Source organism: Juglans regia, chromosome 7 (assembly GCF_001411555.2).
Source record: "Juglans regia cultivar Chandler chromosome 7, Walnut 2.0, whole genome shotgun sequence".
In the NCBI taxonomy this organism is placed as follows: Eukaryota; Viridiplantae; Streptophyta; class Magnoliopsida; order Fagales; family Juglandaceae; genus Juglans; species Juglans regia.
This window is the reverse complement of record NC_049907.1, coordinates 39,392,316-39,406,332: the sequence shown is the minus strand read 5'-3', so window position 1 is coordinate 39,406,332 and position 14,017 is coordinate 39,392,316. Positions and strand designations below refer to the sequence as shown.

At 35.2% G+C, this 14,017-nt stretch overlaps 2 protein-coding genes across 2 annotated transcripts; one reads left to right on the top strand and one right to left on the bottom strand.

Moving 5' to 3' along the window:
• Positions 1–2,414: 2,414 nt before the first annotated feature.
• On the top strand, positions 2,415–4,498 carry LOC108981042 (transcription factor MYB13-like). Its single transcript, XM_018952114.2, has 3 exons — positions 2,415–2,646; positions 2,856–2,985; positions 3,562–4,498. The coding sequence occupies exons 1-3, from the start codon at positions 2,514–2,516 to the stop codon at positions 4,142–4,144; spliced, it is 846 nt and encodes a 281-aa protein (XP_018807659.1). The 5' UTR covers positions 2,415–2,513; the 3' UTR covers positions 4,145–4,498.
• A 4,031-nt stretch (positions 4,499–8,529) lies between these two features.
• LOC108981044 (malate dehydrogenase) lies at positions 8,530–12,438 on the bottom strand. The gene is made up of 7 exons (XM_018952116.2): positions 12,238–12,438; positions 11,119–11,277; positions 10,828–11,003; positions 9,868–10,145; positions 9,652–9,787; positions 9,456–9,567; positions 8,530–8,905 (listed from the first exon to the last, which is right to left on the bottom strand). Exons 1-7 carry the CDS (start codon positions 12,278–12,280, stop codon positions 8,811–8,813), a joined length of 999 nt encoding a protein of 332 aa, XP_018807661.2. The 5' UTR covers positions 12,281–12,438; the 3' UTR covers positions 8,530–8,810.
• Between the last annotated feature and the right edge of the window lie 1,579 nt (positions 12,439–14,017).

The following is a 14,017-nucleotide window of genomic DNA, read 5'->3' as shown; positions in this document are numbered from 1 at the left end:
ACTCTTCACCAAGAGTTCTTATTTATTTTTGGTTCTTTTTTCGTAGTTGAAAACAATGTTTTAAATTTTAATACGCATAGAATAGCTATATATGCAGCCGGAGTCATATCTTTTTGTAATCATTATTTTTTTGGACTATGCATATACATGTACCCATTATTCAATTTGCTATATATATATGATCAATATGCATGTGGAAGTCATGGCCGCATTCCATTTTAATTTTCCTTTTGGAAGGAGAACAGGATTTCAATTTTATTATACTTATTTTTAATAAATAAATACATTTTCACAAAAGAAATAAAAGTTTTGGGCGTACTTTTAGCCACGTTCGTATTATCTATATATATATATATATAGAGAAATTCTATTTGCAGTCCCCACTTGGGGATTACATGTGCAAGCTCCTTATTAAATGAGAAAAAATATCATTTCAGGAATGATAGTTTTGTAATTTTAAAAAAATTTAAAGATAAAATTGCCTAGGCTTGCATTGCAGTCTCCAAATAGAGACTGTATCTAGCATTGCTCATATATATAATAATATGAAAATTTTCAGTTAATTAAATTAATTGAGAAATTCCTATTAATAAAGGTCTCCAATGTCTTGTTCTCTTACAATGATATTATTCATTGACTAGTCCAGTCAAACCAATCGGCTTGTCCAATGAGGAAATGGCAAGTCATTTTATTGGCAATGTTCCACGTACCGACGAGATACACTTGTCCATGTGCACTTTGCAACCAAATGCCATGCATTAAGAGGACAATGATGAGTTCATCACCATTGTCGCTGTATTTGACTCTGGATCGCATCCTCGCAGTATCGTACGATGATCATTAGTCTTATGAGTTTCGTCAAAAAATATTAACAATTATTATCCTAGCTAATTTCCAGTGGCACGTACGTGGCTATTTGATCGATCAATTTCCTCCTATTGACCAAGTCAAAATGACAAACTGTCTTTTGTTCTTTGTGGTACTGTTTATGATTCAAATACACAGAAATTAAATGGGGCAAATCTAATCGCACTAAACTCTCTCTTAATTGATTACCTGTATGTATAATTTAATCCCAATTCCATTTGGTAAATGCTAACCTCCCTAATCCTATCCATGAACTCTTACATGCATTCATGTCCAATCCTCATGTATATATGTATCCCCTAGTCTGCATGATCGAGAAACTTGAATGTAATTCTACTTTGAGGTCCTTTGACATCTCTTTATGAGATTAATGTCAATGCAATTGCAAGTGTTCTCCACTAAACTCCAAAATTTGGAGGGCAAATACATATAGTTGGGTATATTCGACTTACTAACCTGCATGCATCATAGATTTAGCTTGATTTGATCCTATTCTCCATCGTGTCACTCTGATTAGACTGCGCGTGGATGGCAAGAAATTTCACACATTCACCCAAATAAGAAAGCTAATCCATATTCAAGATAATGAGATCATAGTGCAAATTAGTCTAAAGCTGGAATTTTTAAAAATATATACCATAACGAATCGGCAAACTATATAATTCTTTGTACAAACATGCAGCTTTGAAGATAGATAAATATAATATGTAAACTCTACAACATTTAATACTTTCTATATGCAACTAAGGGCTCGTTTGAATAGTGAGATGAGGTAAGATGATATGATTTTAAATGAGTTGAATAAAATATTATTAAAATATTTATTATTATTATTATTATTATTTTAAAATTTAAAAAAGTTGAATTGTTTACTATATTTTGTGTAGAAATTTAAGAAAATTGTAATAATGAGATGAAATGAGATAATTTCTGTATCCAAACGATTCCTAAATGTTATAAAATTATTGAAAAAAATCTCCAAATCATGTTAATGATGTTAAGTAGTGCATGGCAGCTATAAACAAGATAAAAATGCTAATAAGAAATTATATGCATGGAAGTGCATGCTGAGTCGCTGACTGCCCACCATGCATTTTCATATCTGATGTTGTAATTTTCATTTAAATAATCTAATTTTGAGGAAAAGATATTTAAAAAGTAAGGGTTTTATATATCGCACGGGTTCGATCGATCTCTTCAGTAGAAAACTAGTAATTATGAAGAGAGTACTAAATGTCAAAAAGGGCGTCTTTTTGGCTGCGTTTTGTAATATAAATGTTTATTCTATAAAAAGAGGAACGATCTTCCATCTGACTCACTTCCTCGTGTGCTTTCAGCAGTCGCTAAAAGTTAAAACCTAAGAGTTAATTGCAATACTATTAATTGTATATATTTAGGTTTATTTTTCTTCGTGAGGGGAGAGATCCAGCTCCTTCCCGGAAGTTGCCAAGAATGAAATAATCCTTATGATGCTCCTTTTGTCTTGATCTGTTCAAGCTACTTGCGGAATGTGGAATATTTCAACTATAAATATCCAAACCAGGGCTAGGAAGATTTTGAGCTCACGGATCTCATTTGAAAAAGTAAAGGGAAAGAGCATTTGAGAGAGTGCGAAAAGACTTGGAGAAGAAATATTTGAGATCATCATGGTGAGAGCTCCTTGCTGTGACAAAGTCGGTCTAAAGAAGGGGCCTTGGACTTCTGAAGAAGATCAGATTTTGATCTCCTACATCCAAAACTATGGCCATGGCAATTGGCGTGCGCTTCCAAAGCAAGCCGGTAACTACAAATTCCTACCTGTTTTTCTCTATGAACAGGTCCAGGCCATAGAGATATCATCACTACATAGAATTAATCCAACGAAAAAGTTTCAAAGAAGGGATAAAAAAAAGAGATATACATGTTTAATTAGGGTATATGAAAACTGGGAACTAATCATTAGTTATCTTAATAATGATCTGTTTGCCCATTTCCTCTGTTTTGTGTAGGTCTGCTACGATGTGGGAAGAGTTGCAGACTCCGCTGGACAAACTACTTGCGGCCAGATATCAAGAGAGGAAACTTCAGCAGAGAAGAAGAGGACACAATCATTAAGTTGCATGAAATGCTAGGGAATAGGTATGCATCAATACTGGAGTAGTTTTTCAACTTTAAGAGAATATTGTCTTTCTTTCTGGTTATTTCATAAATAAATTCATTGGTGCCGACACGAACCATAAGAGACAGTAAATTTATAAGCAAGTCATTGTATTTATGCTAGGGAATAGGTATGCATAAATCTTGATAGAGATTCTATAATCCAAAAGCTTTCAAGTAGTCTTTTCAATCAGTTGGAGGTCACTGGAGCCATTGCTACGAATGTACTAGTCTTTTTTTCACATGTAGTGGGGACTAGAAGCCATTGCTGGCCTGAAGAAAAAAAAGGAAGATTTATCTCTTAAGAAAATCAAGTAGTGGGGCTGAAAGATTCTCTAGGTTGACCCGACATGCAGGCTGCAACAATATTGTTGCGCGCAGCACATGCAGCCATGATACATGTCTATATTATGTGCATGATTGTGAGAATTAGAATCTATTAGCTAGTTATTTAATTGTATAAATAGAAATAAGCTTTTCTTCTTCTGGCCGCCACTACTTCTACTAGCACATACAAATCAACATCATTAACGAAACTTTTTTTCCTCCATTTTTCAGGTGGTCAGCCATTGCAGCTAAATTACCAGGACGAACTGACAACGAAATAAAAAATGTCTGGCACACCCACTTGAAGAAAAGACTGAAACGAAACCAGACAAACCCAGAAACCATCCTGCAGTCTACGAACTGTGATTCCAATGCCCAAAGCCAATCGCAATCCTCCAACTTTAATCTTGCTTCCCATCAAGGGTTTGAGAGTCCAGCATACACATCAACTTCACCTCAACCATCTTCTAGTGATTTTTCATCGGCCACGGATGCCTCAGTTACGTTAAACATGGAACCAAATCACAATTACATGATGAGCCATATTAAGGCTGAAGACATGGACTTGTCGGGAACTTTTCCTGAGATTGATGACATTAGTTTGTGGTTTGAACCACCACTGCCCGAGAACACCATGGCGCCGTTTGATTTACCGGGGATCACCGATGAATCACAAGCTCAGTATCCGCCCTTCAATTCAATCGAACAAGTGGAACCAGGCTATCCTTATGGCTCAATTATTGACGATGGCATGGAGTTCTGGTACAACCTTTTCATCGGAGCCGGGGGTTCACCGGAATTATCAGAATTTTGAAAGTCTCTCTTTCTGTTTGGCGGTTTGGAGGATTTGATCAATGGCTTTCATGGTATCACGTTTTGACCGTTGCAACAACGAAAGGACAGCACTAATGTTTAGTGTGGGGCAGATGTGTCTCCAAAGTCCAAAAGCTGTAATTAATCATCCATTGAAAAACTAAAATCAGGTCTTGGCAATGAGGAAAAATACATCTAAACTAGCCGGTAACAATTGTGGTGAATTGAAAGGAATTATAGGGAAAAAAAGAGATTAATTACTTAGAAACAGCTTTGTAAAGTGACAGGAGGACTGCGTACAGATCAAGAACAGAGTATATATATATATAATATATCTTCGCATTCTAATCTTTCATTGAACAAATAAATTATGCTTCTTCAGCTTATCCTTGTCAATTTTTTAGTTACCATAATATATATATATATATATATATATAATGAAGATGACAACAATGAATTAATTGTACGTTGCATTTCATGGCATTAATTTTTGTTCGTTCGAGGAATATGAAGTTCTTTCTTTGCTTTGGATAAATTATTTATTTGATCTGATCGTGGAAAATGAAAAGGAATAAGATTTTTTCTTTGCTTGGGGTAAATTGTTGAGTTGGTCATAGAAGATTAAGTTCTGGTTTGGTTATACATTTCAAATGAAATGAGATGAAATATTGTGTTGAAAGTTGAATAAAATATTATTATAATATAATTTTTATTTTGATATTTGAAAATGTTGAATTGTTTATTATATTTTGTGAGAGAGTTTAAAAAAATTATAATGATTATATGAGATGAAATGAGATAGTTTAATTTTATGTGAACAAACCAGCCCTAAAGAATTTTAACTTGCAGCTGGTATTTGAATTAGTCGATTTGACAAATAACTGGCCTGAAATTAATAAGATTTCAAGGTGTACAACGTAATAAATAGCATTATAATTGATCATATAACAATCTCAGAAATGGGACAGAAAAGAAGTAATTAATTGCTATTACGGAAGATTAAAATCTAGATTTTAATGCAAAAAAATAAAAAAATAAATGTAGATCTTAAAACTCATCTTCGCCATTAGACTCATTCTTAATAAGTGAACCAAAAGTTGGAATATTTAATTGAATTCAAGAGCTCAGTTATGATGTCAGGTGAAGAGATAGATTTAATTGCTTGTATTATATTATTAACACTCTCTTTAATGAGTGAGCTCAATATACATGTGTAATATTTAATTGAGTGAGATAGAGTACAGAGTCAAATTTAAATTCTTGATCTTTGTTTTGATAGTATGTGAAATTATTATTTATTTAAAAAATTTAAGTTTACGAGAAGAAAGAGATTTTATTATTTAACAGTTTTGCTATGCACATTCTGGTGAGAAAGGCAAGAACCATGGTCTATTGACTATTCGACTTCAAAGGAGCAAAAATCACAAATAACGCATGCAGATGAAGGAGGACGACCATTAATGCATGGAGCAAAGAAATTGATAAAAAAAAAAAAGAAAAGAAAAGAAAAGAAAAGAAAAGAAAAGAAAAGAAGAGAAAATGATGGATACAGATAAAGAGATTGAGAATAGACTTGCCAACCTTTGCTGACTATGTAAAGCTTATACACCCAATCATAAAACTGCGTTGATTGAGAGAACAGGCCAGACCGCCATTAAAACAGATATCACGTATTTAATTAGTTTCAATGTATTTGGCTCCTTTTTATTTTTCTGTCAACGTGACTACTTTAAACACTAACCAACAACAGTATCACTTCACCTTGCTAATCAAACTTGGAAAAAACATGAAAGGTGGAATAGAGACGGGAATGGCTCTCTCTTTAGATATGGCCTCTGGGATCTTTATATATTTTCCACTACCCCATCAGTGTACTACTGCCTTTTCCATTGGAGTTTGATCGTTTACTCATCACAATTTCTAGTCTTTGCTGGAGTTGATCGTTTACTCATCACAATTTCTAGTCTTTGCTAATTAATTATCTTATGCTACTTCCTCGTTCTTTCATAAGGTTTTCTTCCACAATATCTAATGCCAGCCACACTTTTTTTTTTTTTTAAACGCCACTGATTACGCATGCAGTTCTATCTCTTGTGGTTTCTTTATAATTTTACATCAAATGAAATGCAAATACTTTACATCACCAGGTTAAAGTAGTACTATATCCTAGGATTGAATTGCCCCCACTCCCCCACTCCCCCAGAAAAAAAAAAAAAAAAAAAAAGAAGATATTTTCTAAAGATGAATTAAAAAATCACTATTTTTATGGGATTTTCCAGAATTTCTCTCATAATTTCATCGATTTTGACTGCCATTTGCTGCTTTATTTCTTCTTTTTTTTTTTCCTTTCCCTTTTGACCCGATGTGTTTAAAAGTCACTGCACTTGGATTTATTATTCTAAAGTTGATTCTACTTCTACGCACATCTTGTTAAATACTTAACCGGTGTTTCATTATTTTAAAAGTCTTGGCCATTGCACTCTATCCCGCTTCATATCCTTTTTCCTGTTCCTTAACTTAATTCAAATGGGATTATTCCATGGAATTCTCATACCGTGTCAAATAAGTTTTCAACCAAAAGCTAAATAAATCAATATCACGACCTGGAACCGGAGGGATGGAAGCGATTGAGATTGGCCAGGTGCCTGGAGGGTTTGTTGGGTAACTTCCGCCATTTAATGAGATGATACCTAAAAGCTTGGCCTTTTTTTATTGACGAGCCCAGCAACTCTTGTGTTTATGTTAACCATTTTTGCAGGGGCTGAGTGTTTCTCTTCAACAAAATCCTCGAAAGATGGTCCCATACCAGAATTGATGCCCGACAATGTGGACTGCGAAAGGATGTAGATCACTAGATTGTCTATTATGGGTGTGTGAGCGCAAATTCTACGAGGATTTCTGGGCCCCGAAGGGGATTGATTTCGGTAACCACACACTAGCAATGTTTTGAATACCGTATCGGATATTGTATCGATCAAGATACTGAAATAAAATATTTCAATATCAATACCGTTTCGAAATAGCATTTCAGGATAATATTTCGAAATAGTCGATATATAAATAAATTATATATAAAAATTATATTTCAAAATAATAGTCTATATATAAATAAATTATATATAAATATATATAAATTATAAATAGTCTAGTCTAAATTGAAGATTAAAAAATAAACTTGTAGTTTGAAAAAATGAAAAAAAAAAAAACACTAGCCGAAATATCGGCCGGTACAGGCCGAAATTTAGGCCGGTACGTCTGATATTTTGGCCAGTACGAAATGGATATAGTCCCTGTACAAAACTATGCTCACTCGGTCGCTACAGAGACGATCGAGGGACCACTCTTCAACTAGCAAAGTTGATTTAGGAGCAGTTTGAATAGTTAGATAAAATAAGATAAGATGAATTGAGATGAGATAATTTTAAATAAAAGATAAAAGTTGAATTAAATATTATTAAAATATTATTTTTTTAATATTATTATTATTTGAGATTAGAAAAAATTGAATTATTTATTATATTTTTTATAAATATTTAAAAAAAATTATAATAATAAAATGAGATAAATTGAGAATATTTCTCAATCCAAATGAACTCGAAGATTATCGCATATCCTCATCATCTATCGGCTAGTAAATTTAATTAAAATTTTCAACCAGTTTATCAAAAAATAAAAAATAAAATGCCAAAAAACTACTTATCCTAACATGCGTGGTATGTCATTAAAAATTAATAATTATGTAAACATGACATTTATAACAGGATAGAAGTACTACCGGTCATCTATGCTCTGAAAACGCCAAATAATTTTTCCAACGGCAACAAGTGAAGGATGATTTCTGGTGCTGAACAGCTGCAGACTACCGTCTAAAAACCACTGCCTTTAGTTTCTGATTATCTGGACAAGTGTTAACTTATAACTAATTATCTGAATTAAGTTAATACAACACAATTAAAGATGACGTTAATCTTGTGCCAAGCTTGTGCCAACTCCTCAATAAAATAAGAACAGTGCTGTTCTCCGCTCAGAATAACCCGCTCTAAGTAACCGACAGGTTAAATTGGCCTTTTCATTTTTTTATTTATTTTTTTTATTCAATTTTTTTTATCATTTTAAAATATTTTTAAAAAAATATAAAAAAATATCAATACACTAATAGTAACTTTCTTAATTATTAAATAAAAAAAATTAAAAATAAAATAAATTACATGATTTGTCAAAATAAAAAGACAAATTAAGTAGGAAAAGTAACATTTTTCATAAAATAAAAACATCAGTAACACCAGCCAGGGAAGTTATGAACGGATTCATCGCAATCAGGAACGGCTAGCACATGGCAACCATCAAAATAACCAGTCATCAAATCCCAATTACGCAAAAGGGGGGAGAACCAACAAAAAAACCCACAAATTATAGATCCACAAAGCCACTTCAAATGTTCAAATGTGCATTTGATAGCACGTGATATAAGGATAACCGTTACAAATTCAACCGTCCGAGTAGAAATGAAAGCTGCGACAAATATAAAATCCAAAGAAGCAGCCTCTCCATCATTAACAGTTTCTCTAAATCTTTAACAATGGCATTATTCAAAACTGCAAGCTACTTCTAGAGACAAACAAGAAAAAGCCAGACGTAATACCACGTTATATAAGGAACGAGAGCATTCAAGCGAGGCATGAGTAAGCCAAGGCCTTCTCCTCGGTGAGCTCCTCTGCTGTCAAGTCCAGCTTCTTCCTTGAGAAGTCATCGATTGAAAGTCCTGGGCAGATAAAAACGATAACAACAAAAGGTGAGTTTCAACAAAAGAATCCTACACTGAAGACAACCAAAGAGAATAAAATATCCTATTTACAAACAACTTTTTTATATTGAAGCCATTAACAGTACCTGAACATACAACTCAAAATAACAACCAGATCTTAATTTCCATCATTCAAAGGCAATGATAAAGCAGATGGGAGAGCTTTTTTAATTCAACTACACAAAAGGCATAACCCAAGTGCAAGAAGATGGGAGAGCTCAGACGGCACTGTAAAAAGGCAGCAGCAGCCTTGAACCCGAACCTCAACCTCCAACCTCCCCCCAACCCCCCCCCCCCCCCCCCCCCCCCCCAAAAGAAAAATATACTCTCCCTCGACATGATAAAACTTTAAACTGGCTATCTCATCCCTCTTAAAGCTGAGGTCATAGCTTGAACCCTATATGCACGTTGAGCATCATCTAATGCCAATCATTAGTTAATATTGTTGCTACATCTTCAATATAATTGACCTTAAAATCCCAAAATTAGTTGTGTTGCGTGAAATTACCTTTAACTATCGTCCACTCTCCATTGCGGCAAGTGATGGGGAATGAATAAATGAGTCCAGCAGGTACATTGTATGAACCATCAGAGTACACCCCCATGGACACCCAAGTGCCCTGAATTTACAACCAAAATTGTCAATGATAGGAAACCAACTTTTACACAGGATACAATCAATGAACAGAGAGAATATTACGAACCTCTGGGGTTCCTAGGACCCAATCACGTATGTGGTCACAAGCAGAGCTGGCAGCTGACAATGCACTTGACTGCTTCCTAGCTTTGATAATTGCAGCACCGCGTTGTTGAACAGTAGTTATGAACTCTCCCTTCAACCTTTAATAAAGGAACTTATATCAATACAAATGAATTTAAACCAAAAACTCATCAAAATTGAGCATTATCCAGTTTCATACCATGCATCATCAGCAACAAGCGCAGGGACAGGCTTCTCTCCAGATGGTGTTTTCACTGTTGCGTGGCTGACATCAGGATACTGGGTTGACGAATGATTTCCCCAGATAATAACATTTTTAACATCTGAAACCTGAACATTCAGTCTCTCAGAAACCTGACCCAAAGCTCTGTTATGATCCAGTCTTGTCAAACAAGTAATGTTTTTCTCTGGGATAGATGGTGCAAATTCCTTCAAGATCAGTGCATTGGTATTTGCTGGGTTAGCAACAACCAAGACCTGCATGGGAAGCAGAAGCAATAAGTGCACGCTCAAAAAAGTAAATTGGTCCAAATTCATATACAAGAACTTGCTTGTTCATTTTCATGTATGGGCATCACAAAGACACAAAATCGCCTGTCAAGTTCTACTTGACTTCAAACTAATTGGTTTAGTACACAAGAAAGGTTCCAAATTCACAACAGGTGCCACTCCAATCCATGCCAGCTATCATGACTTGTCAAAGTAGCTATTTGAAATTAACTGACCCTGAGTAATGATTTCTTCTTGGTAAGTTTACATGGAGATCTTGAGCCTACAACTTGACGCTCCACCCTTTGCTTACAAGGGAAGGAGGTGCCATTCAAACTAGACATCATTGACCGAAGTGATAAATTTGTAACTACAATCTAAACATCAATAAAACCATCTAGTGCTCAGGGGGCATACATACACGCTTGAAGTTTTCAGAGAACCTTTAGATTTCTACACTGTCACATTATTTGAGTTGATATCAGGATGCATTTAAGAAAAAGGGAGAAAAAATAACGCAAAATTTGTTTCCAGCTTTTAACTGCCATCTGTGCTGCAAGAGGATTTCAGATTTGAGATGGCACATAATAGATGATTAGGTGAATTCAATCATCTTAGACACCAAAATTACCCAAAAATTTATTTTCCATATTTTAAGAAACTCATTCACCTTGCAGTTTGCAGCTGCATGTTTTTCAAGGGCAGAAGCCTGAGACTTGTAAATTGACACATTTTTCGACATCACATCTTTCCTTTCCATGCCTTCTTTCCTTGGGAACCCACCAACCATGATTGCAATGTTAACCCCAGTGCATGCCTCGACAACATCAGTTGTAGCAACAACACCTGTTGATATATCACACCATACGTCAGTCATAATCTTACATATCATTAATATCAGTAAAATGCTGGGGCATCCAGATTCTTGAGTCATTTGACCCATTAAAGAGCATTGCCATACCTTTAAGAAGAGGGAATGCAGCATCCACCAACTCCATGTTCACCCCATTCAATGCCTCTGCAGCAGGTGGGATATCGAGCATGTGCAGGATTACAGGCTGGTCGGCACCCAACATCACTCCCCGAGCAATCATAGGGACAAGTGCATATCCAATTTGTCCTGCAAATCCAGCAATAGATCCTCAGCACATCACTCAAAATATAAATTATAAAGAGAATGTTGAATAGCGGGCAACCACAGAATTACTGTATCAGGTGCTAATGCTACCTTTCTATGATAAAGAATTAAAATAGGAAACAAATAACAAGTTCCCAAGGTTATATTGAGCATGGTACCAACAGTGTCATGTGGATGGTTGAAGAATCATCATGACGATGTTGCTCAAGCTGTAGAACATGTTTTGGCAACACGACCCACACATTGAAAAAGCATTTCGTGTACCAATACTGATATTCTCCTTACCTAAACCTTAAATATCTCGCTCAATTGGTATTTCGTTGTTACCGTGCGAGATTTAATATCGGAGAGTCGAGTCGTTTCACTGTTTTATTCAATTATCGATAAATCATGGATTTGATTAGTGGCCAAAGCAAAGAAATAAATTCAATATTTGGAGGGGGGGAAAAGCATTAACAACACCAACCATCGTGACATAAACCAAATATTGCACCCCAAGCGAAGATCCGCATATTGGATTTTTTTTCATACGATAAACTAAAACTTACCTCTTAGAGTACAGATCACAAAGAATGCAACCGAACCAACAAAATTTACACCAGATTCAAACAACTACATACTCTGTCCAGCTCAATCAGCAAATTAAAAAAAAAAAAGTGTTAAAAAAAGTCAATCACAAGCACGGATCTGCGTTATTGCTTCTTAATCATGAAAAAAAAGTAAAAATGAAATATAGAATCAAAAGATCAGTGATTCTCTTCGCACACATGGGACATTTTGTAGATCGTCATGTACCAGATCTAAACCAATCTCCGAGCAGACTAAATTGAATGCAGAACACCAAAAAATAGTAGGATTGAGTCTCAGACAAAAGCGATGAATCATTAAAAAAATGAAAGTGATAGATCTGATGCAACAAGAAAGTGGTAATGGATTTGATACCTGCGGCTCCAGTAACGAGGACACGGACTGGTTCTTTCGCCATTAGATCGAGATCGAGGGGACTGAGAAACGAATGGGTTTTTCGACGAAGGCGGAATCGGAGAGTGAATCAGTCTAGTACTGGCAGGAGCGAGGGACACAAAGGGGGAACCTTCGGATATATATTGGCGTGGAAATGAGGGGAATGCTGATAGCCGCAAATGCATAAACGTCGGCGTTTTAGTCATGAAAGAAAAATAGCAAAGAGGACGAAGTCGTCAATTCGCTCTTTCCTCTTTTTAAGTAAGTTGTTAACTTTTTTTTTTTTTGATAAAAGTAAGTTGTTAACTTTGTGTTGGTGGGGTGGGAGTCTGACGCGTAGGAGGAATATTCCGCTAAGATGCGCATGACAACGTGTTTGTCCACGGGTGTCAAATAAATCAAATTTAATTTTCAATGTGAGGTGACGTGGCTGTAACAAGAAGTCAAAGGTTAAAAGTCTTTAACAATTCAGTTGGGAACTAATTCAGCTCTTAATTGGGTGGGAGGGTCAATGACCTCTATAAAAATCAATAAAACATAATGGCATTTACTATTTAGGTCCTGCTATTGCCTTTCTTTATTTATTGTTATTATTTATTCTTTTTCTCTTCAAGACAGCCTATACCATTATGGTTGTGACGGAGATATTGATTCCTGCAACAATAGCTGTAAAGAAAAGTACAAGGTGAGATTTGGATAGTAAAATAAGATAAAATAATTTTAGATAAAAATTAAAAATAAAATAAAATATTATTTTTTAATATTATTATTATTTTAAAATTTGAAAAAGTTGAATTGTTTATTATATTTTGTATAAAAATTTAAGAAAGTTATAATGATGAAATAAGATGAGATGAAATATTTTTACTATCCAAACCGTGCTTAATTTTCTTTTTTTCATTTTAGGTATATTTTGAGTGATTTTAGATGTACCATATGAATTAGTATATATGAGAATTTCAAGATAAATAGTAAAAGAAACAACTAAACAAAGAAATCATGAATGTCTTGAAAAGAATAAGATTAGGATTCATGGTGTTAACGTTGTGTTCCGTACGCTTTTGGGCAGGGTTCCAGCAACTTGGGCTTGGACTTTTATACCTACACACTCAAGAAAACAGGGAAATGAGGAGGAGGAGTCGAGGGGGGGAGGCCGGAGAGTCTCCGATGCTTAACTCATTATATCTACTTAGTAGTTTGTGCGAGAGTGCAAGAGCTTAGAGAGTTTTTTGTACCTGTGGGTCGGTTTTTATACGAGATTTTTGGATGGGGACATCCTGTACCTTGCCTTAGGTGGCTCATGTTACTTCGACTGTTGTTTGGTTAATATCCTTTAATGCGACGTGACTCCCTGATTAGACTTTAGCCTGCGAGTGATCATTGTCGAGTCTCTCCATACTTTCTGTCAGGAGATCGAGGGTTAGGTGTCACTGGGGTGTGTCAGGGCAACGAGTCTCATTTGTCCCTATCGTTCGTCTTTCTGGCGTGAGGGTTGCTTCACGGATTGGTTTTGCTTATGGGTTGAGTACTCCGCAGAGGCCCAGTGACTTTTTTTAGAGGAGGGTCGTTGGGCTGGATTGGACTCTCCCCACCATTTTCCCGAGATCCCTCATGAGCTTGTTACTTGGGCCTACATGAGGAAAAACCCCTTTACACAAAGGCATTTTTATGCAAGATGTAAGACTTATGCTGAGAAATTGGTGGATCAAATAGGTCTATAATATTTATTATTGTATATAGAAGAAGAAAACAATTTATT